Consider the following 27335-nt stretch of genomic DNA (forward strand, 5'->3'; position numbering starts at 1 on the left):
TTTCATACAAGCATACATGTAGTTACATCATTACATACATCGCATGTATAGTATAATTAGCTACTTAAGTATGCGGGGCAGAGGGGTAAATATGTAACAGCTTATTAAGCATGCCCAGAAACTACAACAGTTCGCCAAAAGTTCATACCCCAAGGCCACAGTCAATTGAATTCCAGCTTCTGTAATCAGCATGAGAAAGGAGCCTTGGGCAGTATTTCTTTCTTATCAGGTGCAAGATGCAAGCTGCACATTTCTAACAGTTGTTTGAAAGGGTTTAGAATAAAAGATAAAAAGTTATAAAATTATCATGAGAATGTAGTGAGTTTAGAGACATGGGAAGAGAGGAGAACTTCCCCCTGAAATGTAGTGCCATAGTTGATGGTGAGGTTTTGTAAGGTAACCTTTTTTGTGTGTTTTTGTTGGGCGTTTTTTTTCCCCCTGGTGTTGTCTTCCCTACTTTTTCCTGCCTTGGGGAAGTCTTGTATGGCATGGCATAGATTCCAGCAATTCCAGCATATTGGTGGGTGCCCACCTGCAGGCCAGATCCAATCTGTTGGTGAACCGGATATATTTTGCCCACCTCTGACGTAGGCCCACTGTGCTGGACCTGGCTTATAGGCTCCAGCCCTGCATCCAGTTTTGCTTCTGCTCTGTTTGGGGCACTGGGCCCCTGCCCCTGTCTCTACCCTGGTTGGGCTAGGTTTCCATTTCGCTCTCACTCACTCTCTTCTGCAACCCTTCTCCAGGTCGCCGCCTGTTCATGTTTTGAGCCCAGCATGTGGCAGGGCTCAAGACAGTCACGTGCCCCTCGGACACTGGTAGGACTTCTACCTCCCTTCTAGTCCCAACCCAAACCACTGGTATGAATCAAACCATAAAAGCAAGCAACCACTTTAACATAAACCTTTCTTTGTAAGCAAATGAAACATCGGGGAAACAAAAGGTACACTACTACTTTAAAAGGAAACCTTTCCTTTGGGGATATGAATGCTTAAATAATTCATTGTTTAACCAGTCGGCTTAGTTATAGCTTACCAGTTATCATTTAGCACAGTCCAGGAGGGAAGGGGGTGAAGGGAAGCACTGCAGTGGCCCAGCAGGAACTGGAAGGCAGGAGGAAGAGGAAGAGAAAGGGGTGATGAGAAAAGGAGGGGGGTTAGGGGATGAGTGACCAATACCTAATAGCTAGGCTAGGAGGAGGTAGGGAGAGTGGAGTAGGGAGAAGAGAAGGGCGGGAAGCAGTTGCCTGTTCCCTCCTTTGCAGTGCGCCTGTGGCTGCAGCAGGTTGGTAAAGCCCTTCATTGCCTCCTGCCTGCCTTTCCCCTCCCCCCTGTGCTGCTGCAGCTAGCTCTGGGAAGCTGTTCACTAGTGGCCGCAGCTCTTCACTGGATGTTGCTGCTCAGGTCTTCCTGGGCTGTGCTACCTGCCTGGCGGGACTGCTTTGGCTCCTGGCTTCCCACGCTGCTTGGGATGGGTGAGTGCAGCCCCTCCTCCATCGCAGGGTGAGGCAGGGCATGTGCCAGCCTGGGACTCACCCCTCTGGCTCCCTGACTTCACAGAGCCATGGTTTGGAGCCCAGTGCTGCCGCACCCATCCCCATCCTTGTGCCTGATCGATTAATGGTTTAACCTGTTGTAATTGCAACAAGTTAATTAAATATTTATTTAATCAGGATATACATCCCTACTTTTTTCCCCTGGGAGCAGCCCTTACCCTGGCCTCTCACTGCTCTCTGTCATTCTGCCCTGGATCAGGGTCCCTCAGGGAGCTCTTCTCCCTGACCTAGAATAGCTAGACAGACCTCTCTGGATGTGGGCCAGAGTTTATAAGCCTCTCAAGCCCTGCCCCTTCAATGATATGGTTTCCCAGCCACCTTCAGGACTACTAATCAGAGCCTGATGGCTCTCAGAGCAGCTTGCAACCATTGCTTTGGCAACCTTAGCAGTGCCCTGATTGTTCAAGGCCTACTGTCCTATTGCAAAGCAGGTTGCACTGAAATAGGTACCCATAGTCTCTGGCATTTGGCTGCCTACTTCTTGGCTATAACATGCAGTCTGTCTATAACATGCAGTCTCCCAACCACCTGGGGATATCCCTGTTTTTGCCTCTCCTTCCAAGTAAGAGGAGGCTCTGGCTCTGTGTTTGCAGAGGCCCCTAACACTTTATACTTAGGATGTGATTAACTGATGAATTGCATCTTAAGTAGTGACCTAGCAACATGTTCATTGAATTATTGGTGTGATAAAACCAAGAAAAACAGATTAAGTTATTATACAAAATGTGTAATAAATTTGTGGCTGGTTTTTATCATGCCTGTAACTGAATGTGTGGCCAGTGCTCCCAGCCTTTGGAGCATGCTCCCATGCACCTCCTGTGGCTGAGAGCCTTGCCAGTGATTGGAGCTCCTAGTTGTGGGGTCACTGTGACGCATCAGCTGATTGGAGCTTTCAGCCCCAGGAGTGCATGGTGTACCCCTGGAGCTGGGACCTTCAGTCAACTGTTGGGGTTCCTAGCCATGGAAGCAAAGATAGCTGGTGCAAGGTATTATGGTATGATGGGATCTGATGCTAGATCCCACAGGCACACCTCCTGATATGCACATGTGCCATGGCAGAAATCATAATTGTGGGGATTGTGCATTAGATCCCATCTCTCCCCTTCTTTTTAATGTCAGTTAGTGGTCTGAGTCAACAACGTAATATTGCTGCAGAAATGAAGCATTCTGAGTTGTATATTAATAAAAGTATCATGTGCACATTATGGGTGAGTTTTTCACTCTGTATGGAGGTACTGGTTCTACTTTGTATAAAAGCATTTCTTTCATTCCATATAGAGGCATTGGTTAAGCTTCATCTGGAATACTTTGTCCAGTTTGAGGCACTACACTTCAAGAAAGACATGGATACCTTGGAAAGAATCCAGGAGAGTTACAAAAATTATTAGAAGTCAAAACGTGACATGAGAAAAGGTTGAAAGAACTGGCTTATTTGGCTTAGAAGGGCTTATTTGATGTGGAGAAGGCTGAAAGGTAGTTTGGCACATTCTCAAATACAAGGACTGTTACAAAGAGGATGCCAATCCATTGTTCTCTCTGTCCACAGAGAACAGGATAAGAAGTAAGGGCCTTGAACTGTAATAAGGGAGATTTAGTTTGGATATCAAAATGGACTTTTTAATTCTGAGGGTGGCTGTGAACTGGGACAGATTTCTTAGAGTAGGGGTGAGGAAAATACAGCCTGCTGGCCAGATTTGGCCCACTAATTGATTTTTATCTGGTCTGTGGGTGTGTAGTGTGGGCAGTTGCACCATGTGGCAGGCCCTGGGTGAGCTGCATTTGGGCCCATACCCCTACTGGTGGGTGGTGCTGGTGGCAGCTCTGGATCTGGCTGCTGGTGGCACTGCAGGGGACACTGGGTAGAAGCAGCTCTGCCAACCTGCCTGGCACTGCAAGGCACCAGCAGAGCTGCTATCCGCTAGCAGAGGCAGAGGTGCTAAAGGCTGCTACACAGTGCTGGGTGGGTAGGTGGGCGGATAGGGTTGCTTCCACCCAGCATCCCGTGGAGCGGTCCAGTCCAGCTCTGCAGGCCCGGGATAAGCCATGCTTGGACCATGGCCTCTACTGGTAGGTTGTGCCTAGGTCCTGTGGGTCTGGATTGCATCTCCCAGGTACTGTGAGGGATGCTGGGTGGAAGCAGGCCTACCTGTCCAGCCCTGTGCAGTGGGACCTTAGGCTCTGGCTGCCACGTGGTGCTGGGCAGGTAGGGCTGTTTCTGCCCAGCAGCTACCAGGGCCTGATCGTAGCTCTTCCAGCCTCCGCCTGTGGGCGATGAAGCCTGTCCTTGAGCCTCCACGCTATCCTATGCCACCCTGCCATCAGAGCTCTTGGAAGTTGTGGGCTGAGGTGGGGAAGTGTACGTGTACATGCACTAGGAGCCCTGACAGCAGGGAAGGACAGCACAGGGGCTTGCAGCCAGGCTCCCATGCTCTGCCCCCACAACTGTGGACACGGGTGGCAGGTGCCAGTTCTAGGCTGGGGATCACATGTGTGTATGGCCCTCAATAGTTCACCAAAACTCGTTAAGTGGCCCTCCAGCCCAAATAATTGCCTATTCCTAGCTTAGAGACGGATTACAAAATCATTGAAGGTTTTTAAATGCATCTTAGGTAAAAGCATAGTTTAGATGGGAATAATTCTGTCCTGAGTAGAGGCTTAAGTTAGATGACCTCTTGAGGTCCCTTCTAGCCCTGTTTCCCTATAATACTAGTGTGCATATTCAGAGACAACATTATTGAATAGCTCCAGTTAGCTTGTCTTTTTGCAGCTTCTCCTTTTGCAGCTTTCTAAATTTGTGATTTCAGCACAACACTTTTCAGCTTGCTAACTTGGTTTCACCTCCATTTCACCCCCCCCCCCCCGGCCATAGTTTCTGATTGTGGCTCTTCTAGCCTCTGCCTGTGGGGGATGAAGCTTGTCCTTGGGCCTCCACGCTATCGTATCCCACCCTGCCATCAGGGCTCTTAAAAGTTGTGGGCTGAGGTCGGGGAGTGTATATGCACATGCACCAAGAGCCCTGATTGTGGGGCAAGACAGTGCAGAGGCCCCATAGGTTCACCCCCCATAGTTTCTGAACAATGATATGAAAAGTATAGACATATTTTGATGCCAGAGTGTTTTGGAACATTAATTGTATCGTCACAGACAACTGACAGTTGCTTCAGTTCAGTACTGTAACTTGGGGTGGGTGACTGGGGCCCCAGCCTGGACATAGGTTTTGAGGGGGTATAGAATACCGCAGCTGCTTGTTACGTATCTGCTTGTTAATTTCTTTATGAGCTCCATAGATTTTAAGTTTACTTCCAAGTAAGAACGCACTCGTATTTTATCCAGAACATTGAGAAGATTATATTTCCACCAAACTGGAAGCATTTTTGCCACTTTTCTTCATGCATTATTTGCTATGTTCTTCATCAAAGGTGATCCGGGTACTCCTCCAAAAAAACCCAATACATTGAATGAATCAAGTCTTATCTTTTTTGTTGTTGTTGTTTTTTGCCCCCCCCTCCCTGCCCCCTCCTGCATGGTGGGTTTTTTGTTTTTTTTTTCCCTCCTCTCTGCCTGCTACTCTCAGTAATACTATCTGTAAGCATGGACAGAGTCCAAGTGCAGCCAGCTGGTGTCAGCCAGGGCCCCACCAGCTGCCTGCACTAGCATCCCTGCCTCATTGAGATTGATTACTTGATCACATTTATATATCTCAGGTTTTTCTCTGCACTGTAAGTGGAAAAACTCATGGAAAGTATGTCTTTTATGTTTTCCACTGAGATTTTGTTTTTCAGAGCAAATGGTGAAATTGGTGATGAATGTGAAAATAGTTCAATAAGTAGTTATTGGGTCTGAAATAAAGTTTAAGGCATCAGCAGAAAGGGCACTGTCCTTGAGTAACACTGGAAAGTGTTGATAGCGATTGTTCACCTTCGCAAGCTGAAAAAGCAGAAGATTTGAGTTTTCCTCTGAAACTTTTAACTTAACCTCTCAATACTTTTCAAACTAAAATGAACTATTATTACATTTATGAAATAAAGCTGAAAAATTACTTAATCATTATTTGCTGCCAAATCCTGTTGACAAAGTTTGATTACTAAAGAGAAATGATTTTAATAGCTATATAAAGGTCAGATGTCACATAGTGCATTTTCCATGCATCTGTGTTATATTGAGTACATGAACAAGTTATTTCATAAGTGATGTCTGTGTATAGGAGCTTCACATATTTTTAAAAAGTAGAAGACCTTTCTGCAAGGTCAGCGCATTCTTGGGTTTCATTTGGCAGAGCTATTTCACATTATTCTGTTTTATAAATAGTATCTTTTAACATGAGGACACTTTTGATTTGTTATACTCCATACTACTTTTTATTCAGTTTGGACTAGAAGGTGTCTTTTAACTTCATTAGAGTTACTGTCATTCATTATATTGACAAAAATATTATAAATGTATTGGGATGTAACTGAATTTCAAATTCTTTCAGAAAGCTGTGCTCTAAAATTGTAAAATGATATTAAAAAAACCCCCTGTTTTCACGTCATAACTTTATGAAACATTTTATATTTTTAGTGAAACTTTCTTTGTGCTTTGCTGGAAACTCAGTTTTGAGAAGTTCGAGTTTGGTCAAGGTGAAAGAGTATGCTACACTTCTTTAAAATTATAGTTATGTGACTTAGAACAAGTCTGTAGCACAAAGAACACAAAATTTGGCTTGGACATAATTCTCATCAGTGCGAGGAAAATTTATTTTGGTCAATAAAATTATAATCTGTAGAAAATTAGATAATGAGAATGTATGGTTCAAAGAACCCAAATGTATATCGATACAGAGCATATATATTAAGATAGGTACTGAGCTTACAAAGATTTTTGTACTTGCCTAACTTTACACTTTGTGAGTAGTCTCATTGACCTTATTGCGCATAAACCTTTGCAGACCCTGGGCCAGCAGTGTATATCTGTTAGTTCAAATAATTTGCAGTGTGTTAGTTTACACAAGGACTGAAAAGGGTTCAACATTTATGTATGTGTTCTGGTCCAACCAGACTTATTAGTCCTGAAGGAGGAATTAATTCAGGGAAGACCAGTGTTATGCAAGGATGGTTACAGTACACGATCACAATATTCCCTAGTGGCCTTAAAAATCTATAAATTTCACTTAAGATGAATTGTCATAGAAGAAAGATATTTTTCTGCTACAAAGTTAGCAGGATTTTAACTTGATTGCCTCTGTTTTATTTCTTTGTGTACCTTTTTTCCCCCTTGAAAAATGCAGGTAGTTTAAATTAAAATAAAATAATGGTAACTAATGGTAATTTTGCAAGTTTAAATATTTAAAAGTTAAGATATGTCAAAATTTAAATCTTCTTTCTCTCTTTAAATATATATTTTAACATATTACTACATATTATTATAAGATATTCCTACTTTTTATTAATGTAGCATATAAAATACACAGAATGTGAAAATTGGATATGTTAATATTTCTGCAGCAAGTTACTGTTAGAATTTTTATATTCAAAATGTTGATAGCACAATTGTAATTAATATTAAAGTTGCACAGACTTTCCTAAACATTTAATATATATTCAAAATATTTGCTGTGCATGGGTGACTGGTACCTCCTCTGTCAGGGGTGGCATGTGGCCCCCCAGCAGCCAGTCAGTGACTGGGGGCGGGGTCCCCCTGCGGCTGATCTCGCTAACCGGGAAGCACGAGTGGGGCACCCAAAGTGCCAGTGGCACTTCTCCTGGCGTCCACACTCCCCAGCTGGCACTCACAGGGGAACCACTGGCACTCCCGTCTACCCCCCCGCCTGTCACCTAAGCAGGGAGCACTGGCTGTCGCGGAGTATACCAGCACTCTCAGGACGTGCACATGCACCCCTGTGCAGCCCCTACGCATTGCCATAGTGTGCATGTACACATAGTCCTCCGGTTTAGTCAACAGAATTTCATGCCTTGTGCAGTTTGTGGGCCCAGTGTTGCAGGTATTCAGCAAACTTTACTTTTGTGGGAATTCGACATACAGAGGGCTTTTGAAAAGACCCTAAATATTGCCTGGATTTATCAAGACTAATTAGCTTAGAGAGCTGTCTTTTTATGCCTTTGTGAGGATTTGTATGATTGATGTGGCAATGTAAAGAAGTTTACTTCTCAATTACTGGGCAACAATAAATTAAAATAGAAGAAGAGGAAAATAGCAATCCAATTTATGAGATTATTTGAAATGTAATGACATTTTGAAATTAATCTCTCTTCTGTTGACAGATCATTTGCATAATTTAAAATGCTTTGATGGGTTTCTGTTTTGGTCTCAATTGTTAGGTTTGATATTAATATATGTATATAATGCAATTCTATATGTAACTAATGCTAAGTATGAGCCAACTTATTTTAGTACCTAATTATGTTACTTGCACACAATGTTTTTTTATGCACTGTGAGGAGTCCTTGATGACCTTAATGTGAAACAGTATTCCTTACTAACAGTGATGCCAGTGAGTACTTTCAAGGCAACTGTTTAGATGAAAAACATCTGTGCTGATATAAATCTGGACACTAAACTTTGGAACCAGGACCAATTTTGTGAATGACATGTATGTGGGTATAATTTGTGTGTGTGTATTTATATCTATATATCTGTGTGTGTGTGTGTGTGTGTGTGTGTGTGTATGTATAAATACTGTAGATACAATGCTGTATCTGTAGGAGTTATGATATAATTTTGTAGGCTGTTCAAAACACACTGCCTGGTCTACATATCTGCTATTCATGCTGTAATTTACTAGGACTGACTGTTATCTTTTAGGGAAGGTGTTTATAGTGCTTAATGTCTAAGGCCACCTCTTTTCCTGGACAAATCATGCAGGTTTCTTGCCTCTCAATTTATTGGACTGGCTTTGAATTAATCATGTTAAATCTAACACATTTCAAAAGTAGAGAGTGTCAAAGAGAGGCTAGACTTTTGAAAGGTAGTAAAAAAATACCAGTTTCACGATTAGATTGTTGTTTTTTCCAGGGGGAATAAGGAAAATGTGAGCAGGTTTCCCATGGAGTGAGGCTTTGGGATACTTTTTCCAAGCAAAACTGCCCTAAAGAGCCTAGCTGAGTTTGTTAGTGGAAAAGATTTGATGGTATTTATTTCCTCCAAAACGTTTAAGGCAGCTGCTTTTTCACACTGCCAAAGGAAGCAGATATTATTCTTCTCGCCTAGATAATCAGCTGACCCTTGCCAACTAAATAAATCATTGGCAGGCTCTCAATATGTGTTGTGTTCAGTCTTCCCAGTGAAAAGACTAAGCAAATTTATTGCTCTCACAGATGTATGTATTCTTAAAACCTTAATAGAATAAAGATAAAAAAAGAAAATTAAATACATTAAACATTTGTTTCTATTGCTTATGTGACTCCTCTGACAGTAGTGAAAAGGTAAAAACTATTGAGTTTGAAAGAAAGAAACTGGTCTGGAATACCAGGAAACACACTTTTCATTACCGACTTTCAGTAACAGAGTCAAGAACATGCTGGGACTACAGTCAGACCTGGAAGACCAAAAGTAACAAATATTTTTTTTTCTCTTTGAGTATAAAGGACTTAGTCTCAGAAAATTGCAATTATCAGTTGGGAGTGGAAGCATCCCAATGAAGGTAGATGTCTTCACAGTCCCTCATAAAATTTAATAAAAAGTCAAACAGATAAATCAATATTTCCTACTATCCTGACATTTGATACATATATATCAAGCTTGGGTAAACGTAAGGTAATTCCTGTGGAGAAGAAACATTTTTCTCCCAAAAATCCAGCACTCAAAGGAATAGATGAATCAGGAAAGCTGCAGTTTTGAGGCAGCTGCTGCAGCTGTTTAATCTTCAATTTTGTCAGCTGTTCCTTCGTGGCCATGCTGTTTATAGTGCAATGACTTAAGAACCTTCTCACTGCAAAATAGAAAACTTCCATGTCCTTTAACTAAGAATCTTTTTTCAGTTTGAAAATATATGAAAAAATTAAAGTGAAGTGTTCTTCAAGAATTGCGGCCTCCAGTTTTGTCAGGAGAATTAAAATCTGTGGTGCGAATTAACTAACTTTTTAATGATATTCTTCGGACAAAGTGCCTGGGGAAGGAGACCGAGATGTAGAGCCTGGGAAGTAAAACTGAGGTGGGGAGTCAGGGGTAGAGGAAGACTAGGATTTTAATGAGGAGCTTGAAAGAGCAGACTGAGACTAGCTGAGCATGGAGATTTTGATTTGGGTTGAGGCATAGAGACCTGGACTGGCTAGGTGTGGAGTCTGGGCCAAAGACCTGGTTTGGAAATGGAAGTGGACAGGGAAGAGCAGGAATAGGATAGAAGCAGGGGGAAAAGGTATGAGGTCAGGCTCAGTAACCATTTAGAGCAGGGCTGTCTAAGGGTGCAGACAGAAGTGCAGCTCCCTGTTGTAACTGAGAACATTTTGTAGGAAATGCTCTTGAGTTATAGCGATCCTTTGGAACAAACAGAAGTTCACTGTTGGCTCCAGAGGGAGGGGAATCTAACAGTTTCAGAATGGAGGGGAGGAGGGGAAAGGAACACCCACCCCACCCCAGACCAACTCCCTCCGCTCCCTTTCTCCCTTCCCATTCTGAAAACAGCTTGAGGCTGGCAGGCAGCACAGACAGAAATTACAAAAAATACTGTGTTTTGAAACATCTTCATGTGACCTTTCATGCCAGGGTTGCCAGAATCTGGAATGGGCTTCCAAGGGAGGTGGTGCTCTCACCTACCTTGAGGGTCTTTAAGAGGAGACTGGAGAAACAGCTGGCTGGGGTCATCTGACCCCAGCGCTCTTTCCTACGTAGGGCAGGGGATCAGACTCAATGACCTATTGATGTCCCTTCCGACCCTAATATCTATGAATCTATGCAATCCACTTTTTCACTCAATTGGTAATTTTTGGAGCTGTCTGTAGCCATACACTTGTTTCATCATGGCTATAAACTGTTTTCTGTGGCCAAATTGGGCAAAAATTGTCACTTGTCTGTGCCCCAGCTGGCAGCCCGAGGGGTTAAATTGTAGCTCCCAAACTCCCTCCTGGATGCCACTGTCCTTAGTCCTTCCCATTTTGCTAAAGATGCTGTTTTTAGATCTAGGTGTTTAATTTATTTCTTGGGAACCTTGATGCTTCCACCTTTGAGAGACTAAAAGTTCTGCAGCACCTAACTAGTGCCTTTTAGACTGAATGTCTTTGGGGATCAGGTGCAGCATATTATATATGGAGTAAGGTCATCCCTTTTACTCAAGATGCTTAAATGCCCTTGGATGCTTAATTTAACAGTATTCAGTGTTATCAACTTCCCTTGGAATCTATCTGTCCTTCTTGGGCAAGTACCAATATGACCTGTGGAAGATAGATAATTCCACGTGTAGAAATATAACAAACTTTAACAAAAACTTGTGAGGAAGAGGAACTGGAGATAGCTGCTTAGACCAGGGATGGGTAATTATTTCGGCTGGAGGGCTACTTAATGAGATTTGGTGAGCTGTCGAGAGCCACAAGGGTGGCCCTGTCCCTTGACAGGCACCTAGACCCCTGGGTGCCATCTTGGGACTGGAAGTCCTGCCCCCTAACCCCTGACAGTTGCCACCAGGAGTCCTTTCCTTTGCCACCAGAAGTACTTCATTTGGGAAGGGAGTTTGCTATCTTAGAACCAGAACCCTCTTCCCCAAATTATATACTAAAAATCAAGCATCTACAATAACATTGTCATTTTATTTAAAAATATATATTTTGTCCTGATTTATGTGCGTTTGCACTATGTATACAGAAGTTATTCCATAATAGCTCAGAATGAAGTCTTACCCTTGGGGGACCACGGGAGAATATGTGCGGGTGTGAGTGGATGGGTATGGGGTTTGTGGGTGGATGTGTGTGTGTAGGGGGGTATGTAAGGATGTGGGTGGGTATGAGGGGTTTGTAGGGGTGTGGATGGATATGGGGTTTGTGGGTGGCTGTAGGGTGTGTGGAGGCAGAGGGTGGTTGGGAATGCATCTCTGGGTGCGTGTGTGTGGTGGGGCGCATCTGCATAGCAGTGAGTGGGACCCCCCCCAGAGGTGTGTGGGTGTGATTGTGTGTGGGGGAGGGTGTGGTTGTGGGATTTCTGGGGGACGGTTTATGGGTATGGTGGAGTATCCATGGGAGCCCCCCATGTGTGCCTCCTTGAGTCAGTCAGCACCTGCCCCACCACAGCCCAGATCCCATGTGCCCTGCGGTGCCTCCCTGCCACTTCCAGCAGTGCACAGCCATAGCCATGGCCCACGCCCACTTTGCATGCCCAGCTGTGGTGTGTCCTGCTGCCCAGGCACACAGTGGGGCTGGGGCAGCTCCTTGGCTGGACTGCCTTTCTAGGCAGCCCAGGTAGCAGTGGCTCCTTCCAGCTGCCATCATTACCGGCAGGGACCTGTGCCACGCAGCCCCAATGTAGCTCACCCCATGCCTGCTACATACTTGGCAGTCCAGGCTAAGCAGCAGCAGCACTGGCAGTGGCAGGCAGAAACTCTTGCTTGGCGTGGGGGGCGAAGTGGCTCCTCCCACTCGCTGCCACTGGCTAGTTCTCGCTGTAGTTGCCTGGAGCCTGCGCCGTGTAGGCTGCCCTGTGTCTCTGTCACCGCTTCCTCTGGGCTGCCCACCAGAGCAGTGGTGATAGTGTAGAGCCCAGGTGGTGCAAGCTCCAGTGTATTTTACCCACTCTCATATCACAAGATATTGTACTGAAAGACGGACTTGGCAGAATCTATATGCCAGTTCAGAGTTGGCTCCTGAAGTTTGTTTATGAAAATAGCCACAGTCTATAGGAACATGGATTCTTCATTTGTTTGAAGAGCTTTTTGTATCTGCTCTTAAAAAAAAAATGTGTCATCTACTAGGGCTGTGTGAAATGGCACTGTTCCCTATCAACTTGTGTTTCGAGATTTCGACCGAACAGCGTTTCTTTTTGAATTTCGTTTTGATTTGAAACCACTGTTCCATTTCATCAAAGCAGTTTTGCTGTTTTGATGTTTGGCCTATAGACTATAGTGGGGAAGCTTGAAATAGCCTATAATTTTGTCGTTTCTGTCCTGGTTTGGATGAAACTTGCAAGAATGGTAGCCCTGTCTGAGGGCATGAAGCCTGCCAGCTTTCAAGGAGATGGGTGCAGGGGCTTCTGGGGCCCTGTACCTCTGGCTGCTGACAGGCAAAACTTGTGACATGGGTGCTTGTGGGACTATGTCTATCTTGGGGCACAGGGGGGTGAAAACTGCTGGTCTGCTAGGCCCTGCTGTGGCCACGAAGCCTGCCAACTGTCAAGGAGATCAGTGCAGGGGGAGTCTGGGTTCTGAGGCCCTGCACCTCTAGCTGCTGACAGGCAAAACTCGTGACATTGGTGGGTGACACTGTGTGTGTGTTAAGGTGTGCCCTCACTCAACTGACACCAAGGCAGAAAGCAGGGCAGTTCAAACAATGCTGCCTTTTATGCAGTTTTTCCATCCCTTCCCCCAGAGCACTGGGATTGGAAGGGACCTCAGGAAAGGATGGCTGGCACCGGCCAGCTACACAGTCAATAATGAGAGCACTCCTTCCCCACTTCCCTCTCGTCTCCCTCCCTCTCCTTTATTTAGTTTCTGTTTCCGTGCAGGCAAGCCCAGCTTGAGCTTTGAAACTAGAAACATTTTGAAATTTTTGAAACATTTTGACTTGCCTCGTTTAATTTTGAGGCTGTTTTGAAGCTCTCAGTTTCATTTTGATTTCGCAGTTTTGAGTTTAAAATTAGTCGAAACAGCGTTGAAATGGAACTGCTGGCGAAATTTCACGCAGCCGTAATGTCACCTAATAGAATAAATAGAAAGGTTCAGATTCTTAGCAATTTGATATTCCATTAAATGGCAGTCTTAGATATCCAGTTTTCCAAATAACAAGTGCCATGGATTCTATCATTGCTGAGCTGGATGGCTGAGGGAAGTGGTTATATCCTTTCCTAAAGTTTACAACTGCCCTCTGGTCTTTCAGAGCATCATTTGTAGCTCTTGCTTCCCGTGCACGGCAACAAAGAAGGGTAAGTCTTTTAGAGTGAGGAGACATCCTTCCTGGACACAATCTCTACTTCATTCTTCAGCTATGCACTGATCCCTTATTTGAGCTCTTAAAATCAATAGATCTCTGCTTGTCTCTTTTCTAAAATTACGCTAGCACTCTTGCTAGCAGAATTATCTAAAATTTGCAAAACATTTATTGAAAAAACTTGTACTGCATGAAGAAAAATGTTTTAAAGTCCCTCTAGTTTAATAATATTCAAAATCATTTCATACTTATATGATCTTCCATTGTGTTACTTGTAATCAAAATTGTTGCAATACATGTGCTCTGGTAGAGCAAATCTGGAGGCTCAAATAAGGTAGTTGAAACAAGTTGAAAACTTAACTTAAAAAGTCATTTTGACTTTGATTCTTTATCTCCATTTGACCCTGCTGACGCTTGCCTGGCTTTGGCATAAGTTAGATCCATAACAGACTTGCTGTCCAAAGCCTTTCTTCATTTGGCAGCCAGAGCAGAACTTGTTTGCTAGCTTACAAGGCAGAATATAGAGTGGAACAGCAAGTATTTGAAAGTATGAAAAAGCTGATTACTAATGCCTTATTCCAGAATACATTATTGGATTGAAAACCAAAAAGTACTAGTAATACTATGTCTGAGAATGGAATGAGTCTGTCCTCCTAACCAACATGTGTATAGAGCAATAGGACTATGCAGTCAGTACTGAAAATGACTATACATCCCAGTCTCCTTTCCCAGTGTCTTTGTTCAGAACATCTCTATACTTTATTTAACACTCCTGGCAGATCTGGACACAGGCATGGGCAAACCAGGTGGCTGTTTGGGGCCTGGACAGAAAGGGGGCCTGAAAATGAAGAAAAAAAAATTGAAATTGGAAAAAAAAGTTTTAATGTTGAGCATATACGGGACTGGAAATGTTATTAATTGAGAATAAACTATTTAAAGACATCAATACCACAGATGTAATAAAGACTTTTGCAACAAAAAAGTCATTATCTGGTGAAGTGGGGGGCCAATACTAAAAGGTTGCCCGCGGCTGACAGGAGTCTAGATACGGCACTGACTCCTGGTAGAGTAGTGTGTGTTGGGAGAATGGTGGTGGCAAGTGGCGCACAAACCCCTGGCACCAATTCAGAGGAGACAAATGACACTCCTCCAGGAAGTCTGTGGTGCTGGTGCTGCAAGTAGCAGACCATGTTCTGGGAACTTATGCTGAGGCAGCAGCAGCAGCCGGTACACTAGTTTGTATGAGCTCACTTCCCATCTCTTCCCCTTCTGCCATTCAGGGTGCCAAAATTATGCCTCTGTTCCTAGTGTATGGGAATACCCTATTTTAGCACTGCAGGAGTAGTCCAGCACAGGTCCTCATGGAGCACAGAACCCTAACCTTGCTGCTGCTGCTGAGAGACCAGCTGCAGTCAGAAATAATGGGAAACCACAGAATAGAAGATGGCCAACAACTGGAGGAAGCAGTTTAGTTATTACAGCTCCTTACCACACATCTACTATATCAGGAAGAGAGAACTCCAGTGTTTAGATGAACAGGACAAAGAGTGAACTAAAGGAGTTGGGAGTAGTGCAGTGGGCCTATGTCATATAAGATGAAGGACAGCATGTTATGTTGATGCGATGATCTGAGTCAACAGACACAGGGGGAAGACTGGGAAATCGCCCTCAGTGAGTTTGTTGGGATGCCAAGATCACTGAAGAGCACAGAGAGTGAAAATAATTTGAAGGCTAATGCTTCCAGATTAGGGGAAGGAGCACTAGAGATAGAAACAGAGAATAGGACAGATGTGGACGTAGGTGACAAAGTTTAAAAATAATGCCAATAAATACATCCACGTATAAATGTGTGCATGTACACACCATCAGCAAATGACCTCTCTATTTGCTTCTCCTAATTTGCTGCCTTATAGTTCAGACTATGTAACTTAAGGTTTTCTTTTGATTGATAAGAACTAGATAAGTCTCATCTGAACCAGTTGACAAGGAGTCACTGCAGAGAGAGCACTGTCAGGTATTCTTCTGCATAAACAAAGAAACAAAAATTAGTTATGTGTTTCTGTTGGACCTATGGGAAGAACTCCAAACCAGAACCACCCCACTGCATAAATCTGATCTTTCAAGACTGGCTAGATTTTTGAGACCTAATAAGAATCTAAGATTTACATGGAAATCATGTTTCATTAATTCAGCATTTGTTAAGCAGATACATTCCATTGTGCTTTTAACTTTGGAAGACATCTATAATTAAAGATGAATATGTCATTTATTTCATTGGAAACTAGTACATCATAATTGCTCCCTGAACATCTAAAATGCAAAGGGTAAATGAAGCAATGTGCTTGTTTTCTAACTTTCACTAATTGTTGACAGCTGTAAAACACATGGATATTTATTTAATATTTTGAAATATCATATTTCACACTCTGATTTTTAGTATCAAAATAAATTTAATTCAGACATTAATAGGAAATTATAGGCTCCTAGCTGCTTTGATAATATAAATGATTAATAATAATAGATTGTGTATTGCAAGCAGTTGAAACACTAATACTTTTACTTTCTTAGTAATAATCAAGATAAACATCCTTACCACTTCACTGAGTGTAAGATTTTAGTAACACTTAGAAAAGTTAAACTAAGGAAGCTTCATACCTTACCATATTAGAATCAATGAGTCTTTGGTCCTTGGTGCATCTTCATTTACTGGTGCAATTTGGGATCTGATCTCTGATCCCAAAAATGCTTGTGTGGCATGGTAGGAGGTACAATTGTGGGATTGGAGATCAGATCCCAATCATGCCTTTAAAAGTTGCTAGTACAGGGGAAGCCTGGGATCATAATCCTGGAAAGTTGAAAGTGGAATGCCCTCAGGTCTGGCCTCTGGACTGCACTGGGGTTGGTTTGAGTCCCTAGTACAGTGCAGAGGTTAGAGCTGACAATCAACCCTGACTCAGAAAGCCCTGGGTCTGGTTCACCTGGGGCTGTCTGGACAGATACTCAGCTGATATGGCTCCAGGTCTGGAGAGCCCTAGGTTTGGTTCAGGATTCAGAACTGTTCAGGCCATGGCTGAGAATTGGCTGATTATTAAAATCCCACACTGGCAGCTCTGGATGGGATGCTGAGCACAGGGAATCAGAGGGCTTCTCCTGCTGGTAGTTTCTGATCCCTGGTACCCTGGCTTGAGCTGCTGAGTGTCAGGCATAAAGTCCCTGACAGGGAGAACCCTCTGGCAGCTCACCTGACTGCCCCAAGTCTTGGGCTGGGCTGATATTTAGCTGATTTTTGGTCCCTGGGATGGGATGACACAGGAACTGGTTCCAGAACCCTAGTACTGCCTAGCCACCGGTTAAATTTTAGTCACCATACAAACCAGGCATAAAAATGTTCTGTATTATATGTGGAACATTTTTATGGCTCATCTGCAATTTTCTGGCATCTTACATTGGGTGCATGTGTAGTACCCTGGCCATTGATGCCACCATTGATTACAGCATAAGCATAGAGCAGGCCTCTGTATTTTAGTCAAGAATCCATGTCATTTATAGTCTTCTAACTTCTTTGGAAAGACTTCAGGTGTTACCACAATCCATATGGCATAGGTTAAAGTGGATAAATACTATTTTTATTTTGAAATCTATACATTAACAATATCTCTAATGAATATTTTGTTTGGGAAACTGAATAATATTAACTTTGGTTGTTATAATTTCTTATTTTCATGTACCTACAGAGTAGTCATCATAGTGGTATCTGGGTACGATAAAGAAGCACATGGTTTTTTAAGAGAATCATAGAAAATGAGGGTTGGAAGGAACCTCAGGAAGTCATCTAGTCCAAACCCCTACTGAAAGGACCATCCCCAACTATCATCTCAGCCAAGGTTTTGCTTAGCTGGGTCTTAAAAACCTCCAAGGATGGAGATTCCACAACCTCTTTGGGTAGCCTGTTTCTGTGCTCTACTACCGTCCTAGTGAGAAAAGTTAGATACTAGGAAAAACTAAACTTTCTTTGCTGCAACTTGAGACCATTGCTCCTTGTTTTGTCATCCACCACCACTGAGAACAATGTAGCTCCATTCCCTTTGTAATCACCCTTTAGATAGTTGACAACTCTGATTAAATCTTCCCTCAGTTCTCCTCTCCAAACTAAATAAACTCAGTTCCCTCAGTGTCTCCTCAGAAGTCATGTGCCTCAACCCCCTAACCATTTTCATTGCCCTCTGCTAGTCTTTCCAATTTGCCCACGTCCTTTCTGTAGTCGGGGGCCCAAAACTGGACATTTGCTTCAGATGTGGCCTCACCAGTGCTGAACTGAGGGGAAGAATCACTTCCCTTGATTTGCTGGCAACACTCCTACCAATGCAGCCCAGTATGCTGTTAGCCTTCTTTGCAACAGGAGTACGCTGTTGATGTATTGTTCACTGTAACCCCCAGGTCCTTTTCTGCAGAGTTGCTGCTTAGCCAGTCAGTCCCCAGCCTGTTTTGGTGCATGGGATTATTCCGTCCTAAGTGCAGGACTTTGCACTTGTCCTTATTGAATGTCATAAGATTTTGGTTCAGTCCTCCAATTTGTCTAGGTCTCTCTGAATCCTAGCCCTACCCTCCAGTGCAGAGGGGAACAATTATTTCAGGCAGAGGGCTGCTTACTGAGTTTTGCAAGCTGTCGAGGGCCGCATGGGTAGGCCTGCCCCTTGACAGATGCCCTACCCCCTGGTTGCCACCTTGGGACCAGAAGTCCCGCTCCCTAACCACCAACCTTTGCCACCAGAAGTCCCTCCCCTTGCCCCCAGAAGTACTCTTTTCTGCAAGGGGTTTTGCTATCCCAGAACCAGAAAAATACCAAATTATATTCTAAAAATCAAACATCTACAACATTCATTAATTTGATTTCAAAAAATCCTTTTGTCCTGATTTACATGTTTGTGTAGTGTTCATAGAGGTGATTGCACAATAGCATAAAATGAAGTCTTACTCTTGTAAACTGTGGGGGGCTGTGGGTGTATGGGTGTGGGGGGGGTAGATAGGTGTGGAGGGGTAGGTGTGAGGTGAGGGTATGTGTGTGTGGGTATGAGATTTGTGGGGGATGTGTATGGGGAGGGTGGCTGAGCTGCGTAAGGGAGTGTGGGTGTGGGGGTCTGCATGCATGGCAGAGCAAGGGGGTGTCTGGGTGCATGTATATAGAAGGGGTGCTTGTGGGATTCACCCTATGTACACAATTACACACTATACTTGCCCACACACCTCCCCCCCTTCTGGCCCCAGGGTACTTGTGCCCCTGCTCCCACAGTCAGGCGATGTAGCCGGGAGCCATGTGGTGCTGGAACAGCTGTGTGCAGGCAAAGCTGCCGCAGGCAGACACTTTTGAGTAGAGACGGTCAGGGTGGGGCTGAGCCGGGCTGGCCTTTCTCCTGACTCCTGCTGGCTTCCCCTGGGTCCTGCTGCCCCTTGGTCCCTGTCATCTTTGACAGGGAGCATGGAGCAGATAAATATTAATTTTCTAAATTTTTCAGGTGCCCCATGGGCCAGATAGAATGGCCTGGCTGGCAGGATGTGGCCCATGGGCTGCATTTTGCCTGCCTCTGCTCTAGTGTATCTACTACTCCTCCCAATAGGAAAGTTTTACCTGTTGTTGTGCCTATTGCACACGACTGCTCTAACTCTTCCTTTTCTATTTTGTGTTCTTGTGACAAGGTATTTAGCAGAATTCACAGATTCATTGGAATCTGACAGGGCCACACTGTGAATGCTTCTGCTATGGCCTTAAACTTGTGACCCTGGGGCTGTCGAGCATGCCACCTTAGTGCCTGCACCATGCCAGGCCCTGAATGATTGAGAATCATTATCCATTGTATATAATATTTGCCAGATGTATCATGAGTAAATTAATCTATTAACTAATAGTCCTACAGAAAAAGTGTCCAAAGGATTGCTAATAGTCTAAAATGGTCTAAAATTGAGATACCTGTTAATAGCTTTCAGTAGTAAATTTGCCTTTTGATATATTTCATTAGACCATTACTTCAAAATGAACGAAGATATTTATTTATTTTATTCGTGGCCTCGGCAGCCTCCTGCCTTATATCACCAAGTGAACCTTCTACAAGATTTTCCATTGGGACAGTACATGTCATTTAAACTCTCACAATGCCTATCATCCCAGTACTTATTTGATGTTTTGAGCTGTTTCATATTATTGGGGTATAGGTTTGGGTAAGTGTTAGAAGGTGGAAGAATGCTACACAATCAAATAATTGATTAGGTAATAGGCAATATAGATCATGGTTTAGGCACATAGGGTTTGATCCTGCCTGATGCTAAGTGCTCTGGACCATATCAAGCTAAGTATTTACATAAGCATATAACCATATAACCTGCATAGTGCCATAAACATGTTTACATTCTGTGTACCAGGGCCAAAGTGCTCAGAGATTATCCTGAGCTCTAAATCAGGACTGGGGTTGAAACTACACCTCTTATGTAGAGACTATGTAGAGACATATTTAAAGGGCATTTAAATATGTGCTCTGGGAGTTGGGGCAGGGCAGGGGGCACTTTAGTTAGAGTGGCTTTGAAATCTGCTCTAAGTAAAGTGCCTGGAACATCATGTGTGTCAGTGTAACCATACTGAAAAATGCTGGTGGGGGTGTTTTAACTAAAGCTCGTCAAATGAGCTTTAATTAAAGTGCCCCTGCTGCCATTTGCCAGCACGGGGAAGCTGATGCACATAATGCTAGAGTCTGCTGGAGCATGGTAATTACCACACTCCATCAGACTTGATTAATTTGGGGGCTGGACTCGATGATCTCCCGAGGTCCCTTCCAGCCCTAATGTCTAATGTCTATGAAATTGAGTATGCTCCAGTACACTGTAATTACAGCACATTGGAGCAGCCTTGCTGCGTGCGTATAGGTGCATACATGCATACTAACTTTCTGATAGTTAAGTCGATTTAACTTTTTTAAGTTGACTTAACTGTCAGAGCATACACACATATGTGGAGTGGAGTTGACTTAAATGTGGTGCAAGATGATAATAAATCTCCAAGGTGTATTATCTTGAGTCACGTTAGTTAAGTCAACTCTAAGGGTGTGTCCAGACAAGTGCACATGTGCATTTTGTGATGCCTCAAACCTTTTGAGGCACCACAAAACACATGTGACACAAGTGAAAGGGTTCTCCACAGAGGTAAAATTAGATACTGGGAACTCCCAATATCTAAAAAAACCCCCAAAAAAACAGCAAAACAGGGTGATGCATGTGGCTGCAGCGTGTGCCACCCAGAACCAGAGCCTGGCTGGTCAGAGCCATGCTCTGGATGCCGGCTAGGCTCCGCGTGCTCAGGTCGCTACCGCTACAGCCCTGGGAGGCCCCCAGGATCCCAGATGATGTTGCCGGAGCCAGCCCAGGTGGTGGCTTCAGCCTTCCCTACCCCATCTGGGGTAATCTGCTGCATGCCAGAGTGTGCAGGGTATTTCTCCAGGGACAAATAGCAATGGCAAAACTATGTTCTGCTGCTGTTTGTCCTTAGAGAAACACACATGCACACTTGTCTGGATACACCCTTTGGGGCCAGTGCAGGGGAGGGCTTACAAGATGGCTGCCATCATGTAAAGGTGCTGTACATATGCATGTTCTGAGATGGCTTAAGTCACCTTAGTTAAGTCAAGTTGAACTGGGCATGTGTATGCAGCTTAAGCCACTGACAGGTTTTTGCAATATTTTATTTCTCATCTCAGACAGAATGGGGATTTTTATAGGGGGAGATGGAGTTTCTTGGCAACAAAATGCAAAGAGGTGAAACGATAGGGAACAATTTTACACGGTCATGGTATTAGACAACAATTTTCCATGTTATTGGTTTCAGTTTTTAGATGCAATCTGGAGCACAGCAAATGAGAAGTAGAAAGAAGGGCAGGTAGAGTGAATATGTAACCTTTGATTCACTTTCTGAATGTTTAGACTCTTGACAGTTCAAGTCAGGCTTGTGCCCATGTGTCTGTTACAGAGTTAGCACATTTATTTAGCTTTATACGCCACTCTATCCAAAGATAGTGGTATATCAATAATATTATTATATGAAAAATAATCAGCTAAACATATTTTTAAACGAAACTAGTAGCAGCAAACATCTCATAAACCAGTTTAGATTTTTTGTCCCTTAAAATGCAAATTGAATCATACTGTTGTAAGACAAATGTAATTTAAATTCATCCACTGAGTTAGTATTTTAAGTCTAAAGACTTCCCTGCCTCAAATTGTAACAGCAAACCATTTACTGAAGACAACTGTTTTGCTTTCTTTAATATTCTTAACTAGAAGGAAATGGCAAGTGGTTAGCAGTGTGAGCCTGAAACCAGAAAGAAGGTAAGGCAGGGTGGCATCTTAGAGACTAACTGGTTGAGAAGCGTGAGCTTTCATAGGCATGAGCTTTCAGATGACAGAATAGGTTGTTGCCTATGGAAGGTCAGGTTTCCCTGAACCAGTTAGTCTCCAATGTCACCCTGCCCCACTTTCCCTAGGACAGAAACAGTCATTCAGGAATTTCAAATGAAATGATAAAATGGTGGCAATAAATTATATTAACATTTTCTTGTGTTGCTGTTTAAAAACTCTATATCTAAACCTTTCCCTTTCCTTTACAGTGATTTGTTATCTTCCAATTATGTGGAGATTCATTATGAAGATGGAAAACAAAAACTTTCTAAGGTATTGTATATACTCAGTAGAAGAAAATTGTTTTCCCTAAGTGCACAATAATATGCACACTTTCTTCATTGTTTGAGATTTTTTTAACTATCAGAAAGTATTTTCCACTTACATAAGGGAGCTTTATAATTTTGTTCAGTTTATGAAGACTCTTCTGTTAATGAGGAGAAAAATTGTAAAAAGTTTGGCCACTAGCTACAAGTAAAAGTTTTTAAAGAAATTACTGCTTACTTAGCAGAACTGATGGTGAGAAAAGCCCCCACACAATACTTTAGAAAGTATAGTTTTGTGATTTTTTTTTTTTTTTTTTGGTCATACTCATACCTGAGGTCACTGTCACTACACCCATCATTAATTATTTGTATGTCCTTTAGCACAAGGCTACATGAGAATGAAAATATGTTACTAGACTTGCAATGATTTTTCTTGGCAAGAGTTATTACATTATGACAGAAAAATACATATAGAGTGAAACTCCTCTAAGATGGTGCAAAACTGCTTGAATTCAACTTAATTTTTAAAATTAGAACCTACTTTGAATTTAAGTGATATTTTGAACAGAGATAAATTTCATTCCAAACAGTGTTGTTTTTGTCCATGATGGTTCAGGAAATATGCCAGCAGTAAGGGTTTCTTGGTGATATCTTTTACAGAACCAGCTGTGTGGTTCAGATGTTAGACAAGTTTTTTTAGAAACTGGTACAGCCTAAGCTAAATATTAGATAAGACAATGGTTTGTGTTTAACTCCACATGTAAAAGGAGTTTAAAAGTTTAAAATCCAAAATTGGCTAAAATTCAGCATCTTCCATGTTTCAGGGGTGTACTTGATACCTGTGTTAGTCTGAGACAAGAAGGCATACAAAAAACTAGAACTCTTGGTTCCAAAATGATACCTTTCATTAGACCAAGAGTTCTAGTTCTCTGATATTTAGCTTAAGCTGTACATGCTGTTTTCCCAGACCTGAGAAAGCCTGAAAGTCCGTGCTCATCTAACATCTCTTTTAACTCTACAGTTGATTCAATAAAAGACATTCCAAAGACAGAGAGTGTTTCACAGCATAGTCCTTTATAAGTAGGGAAGGGGAACAAAAATAAGCATGGTTTTGTTTGCTGTAGAGGAAATAACAAAGATTGCTCAAGTACTAGAATGAGAAAAAGCAGATACAGAGGCAATGATATGAAATATGTTTTCAAGGGCAAAATTTTCTTCTTTAAACTGACTGGGGTCGTGGAATTTTACAGTTGCTACAAATGCCAGACAACAGTAGAAATGGTGAGCCCTTATATGTGGGGTCTACTTAACTCCTGACAAGACAAAGAAGTTTTTGTGGCTTGATCACGGTGCAGATTTCATGTGCGTTTCCCTATAGCCTAACCTCTCGCCGCTGATTGGCAGAGAGGCATATACCATATAATTTAATAGTAAATTACATGAGAAGTAAATTATATCATATAATTTATCATATTATTATAAATCTAAATATGAAATTTAAATATAAATACGATTCATACTGTATACAAATTATAACATATCATCATAATTTATTATTATATATAGCATTCTGCAAAAAGTTTGGAAATACTTATTAATGCTAACCTTAATAGAAACGTTTTCACCTCACTGACTGGTGCCTTCACTTTGTCTACGTTACTAGCGGACAGTAACTTTCAATCACATGATTTATGGCTACAGTGTCTGTTATGTTGTCCTTGGGTTGCAGTAAGTACTGGGGCATTCTAAAACAATGTATTATATGAATAGTGGCCAGTGCAGTTTCCTGATGATCACATATAAAGCTGGGTTTTTTGTGGTTTCCACAAAAACTGCGAAACTGTGAATTCAGTAGACCCCTACTTATATGTGGAAGTCAGAGGGCAGAAAAAGACCAGTGCAACACATCAGTCCCATTTATGCCCAGTGCAACACATCAGTTCCATTTATGCCCTCAAATCCAATAGGCAAGGTTTTTTGGGGTCATAGCTTTTATTGGACCAAATGTATGCTTGGGATTAAGTTTAGACAAGCTTTTGAGTGTAAGGCAGGTCTTCAATAGATCATTTCAAGTCCAAGGCGAAGTTCATTCTATGTGTGGTTGATTGTTATGACCTTTATTATTGAGAATCTCAGAGTCCAAATATTGCATGTGTGCAAAATTTAAAATAATTTATTGCAAGTGTTTCAGTACATAATTTTTTCCAATGGGCAAAGTGTCTTGCGACATATGAAGGGATTTGCTTCATTTCATTAAGACTCAGTACTCAGGAGAGCAAGCAAAAATGCTAAATGAAGCAAGAAAACAATTCCTTCTGGCATTTCCACAAACTCAAGCAATTGTATGCTGCAGCACCAGCATTGAGCAGTGCGGTTGCTGAATCATGAGTCTGACTGGAGGATTATATTAGAACTTTAGACTCAGCAAATGGGCCACCTTTGTATGCTGCAGTAACTTGATCCAAACTTCCTAGGGGATATTTTCTGAGTCAATTGATTTAGAAACGCTAATAGGGCTCTTGAGGTCATATAATTCACAAGAGGCATCATTAACACATGTTTAGAAAAAATACAAAGAATTTATTCTGGAGGAGAATCAAGCAAGGGACATTTCTTAGGGTTTTAAAATCTGTTTACTTTTTTTTAGATACAGGTAAGTAGTAAACTGTTTCTCTGAATTTAGAAGAGTGAAATCTTGATAAGTCTTCCTCTTTCTAGAAATATGATATATTTATAGGAGTGAAAGCATCTAGGAAGAAAATGTGTATCACTTACTAACGTGAATAATGTTTATGAAGCTGTGTGTAAGAAAGGTTTAAAAAGTTTAGCTGTTAAAAGGAATTGTTCAAGTAGGGTTGGTTCTGGAAGCTCTCCACAGAAGTTGGACCATTGCATGTTGCATGTTTGAGTAAATAGTGTCATGACTGAACTTGACTTCATGTTAGAATACATGAACCTAATTGTGCACAATAAAGCCTGTTCTATATCTGTTTAGATTTTAAATGAAAGAATAAATAATAAATACAAATACAAAATTAATATGATGCTGGTGTTAATATTTAATTAAAATATTTAATTAAAAGCATAATGATTCCTCATACTGTATGATAGATTAGAATAATGGAGGAAATGATGAGACTAAAAACTAATTGTGCTGGTTTGAATCCAACTGGCATACAAAATTTTAGTGAAAATGTTTTGAGGTTGAATAGTATATGTAGTAAATGATGTGTGTATAATACAGCTGTACTATACTGCAACTTTTTCAATAAAACTATTGCCAGCACATTTTTGCCTTGACTTTAGCTGGGATTGTTGGCAGATATTAAAGACTGGGCCCTTAACTGATAAAGCTCTGTTGACATCAGTGGTGCCCCACTGGCCCATGACAGCTAAGTATCTGATATTAAGAAATTTCTAAATTTTAAATACTTTCTCCTGTGTTTAGGCTCTTGAAATTTTTAGAGTGGGATTAGTATATTCTTTCTGAATAAGTACGGCTTGAATCATTCCTAATCTTGCTCTTGCTGCCAGATTTCTAATAATAAAAAATAAATGCACTCTACTTGTTTACTGCATTAAACTATTCACATGGTGTAAGATTTACCATCCTTTTTCACAATGGGCAGTTCCTTAAGACTCTTAACAGTCCCAGCAAATTATCCCTCAATGGCTCATGGTATTTTCGGATTAGTAATTCTCCTATCCAGCAATAAGGATAGAATTAGATTTTAAGCCTATCAGTATAGAGATAATGGATTTAGATTTTGTTCTAGTAATTTGTTGGTATGTGTGCAATTGCCTGAAATACAGAATACATAGGGTACTCTGGAGATTTTCCTTTTTTTTTTTTTTTTTTATAGAAGCTTGATTATGTATAGTCAGAATGAAAATTATTAATACCCTTGTGCTGCTCTACTTCCACTGTGTATAGAAATTAAATAGAAGGGATTAGGGAACAGGAGGAAAATCAAAATATGCATGAGAAGTGGTATAGCTTAGCTGTATAAAAATGACTAAGGAATACAGCATTTTAAAATGGCCTTACCTTGAAGCAAGAAATTGATGGTTTGAAAATGAATATCTTGTATCTGGATCATTAATATGTTGTAACCAAAATTGTATACATTTTTTGACACTTTGAAGAACAGTTTGATAATATTTGCCATTTTGATTTGGTGATACTTTTGTTCTATCTTCCACATGTTTCATATTTTATGTTGTTCTGCTACTTGGAGATAGTTTTCTCTTTTACTCCTAAGTTTATTTGATAGTCTCTTAAAATAAATTATTTCAATACTGAAGGTTGCTCAGTTTTTTGCCTTTCTTTTATGTAGGCCATATTTCCTTTCCCGGCTCCCCCAAATGAGTCAGGCAGAATCAGCCTTCACACAATTTATTTTTGGTACTGTGGAACAGGTATGGGCTTAGTCACTGGTTAATGCATAAAAAGTCTCATTCACAGAGTAGGTGCACAACCCCCATTGCTGGCAGCAGCAGCAGGTGGTGGGCCATTGAAGGCACTCCTGGTTTGTCGCAGGCAGAGCCTCCCTGGCAGCATGTGGCTCTGGCTGAATCCTGGGAGCTGCAATGGGCAGCACAGAGCCCGCTTGTGCCACTGGCATGAGCCTTTGAGCTGGACCAAGCTGGCTCCATGCTAGCAGGAGGAGCATGGCAGGAGCCGTATGACATTGGGCTAGGCTGGGTTGGCTCTGCACCCCCACATAGGGCTTCCAGCACTCCAGTGGAGAGCTGCACGTGGAGGCATGGAGCCTGCCTGACCCAATGGTGCATGACTCCATGCAGCTCCCAGTTCTCACACCTTCAGGATGGGTGGGCTTTGTGCCTACATGTGAGGCTTCCCACTGGAGTGCTGGAAGCCCCATGTGGAGGCAAGGAGCTGGCCTGGCCCAACTGGGTGTGGCTCCTGCCTGCAGTGTTAGGAGTCCCATGTACTGGCATGGAGCCAGCCTGATCTGTTTTGAAGAGGCATGCGAGCAAGTCAGGCCAGTCCGG

General features: G+C 42.2%; 1 protein-coding gene across 5 annotated transcripts in view; it reads left to right on the forward strand.

Moving 5' to 3' along the window:
* Positions 1-27335, forward strand: part of ADAM23 (ADAM metallopeptidase domain 23) — a 199573-nt gene that overhangs the window by 75337 nt on the left and 96901 nt on the right. For all 5 annotated transcript variants that reach the window (XR_002104497.1, XM_019554063.1, XM_019554062.1 and 2 more), the window contains exon 4: positions 22263-22326. Coding sequence is in view for 4 of the 5 variants with exons in the window: in XM_019554063.1 (XP_019409608.1) it covers positions 22263-22326 (64 nt within the window). In the remaining variant the exon portion in view is untranslated. The remainder of the gene's footprint in view (positions 1-22262; positions 22327-27335) is intronic.

The sequence above is a fragment of the Crocodylus porosus genome, unplaced genomic scaffold (genome assembly GCF_001723895.1).
Source record: "Crocodylus porosus isolate Cpor-Errol unplaced genomic scaffold, CroPor_comp1, whole genome shotgun sequence".
In the NCBI taxonomy this organism is placed as follows: Eukaryota; Metazoa; Chordata; order Crocodylia; family Crocodylidae; genus Crocodylus; species Crocodylus porosus.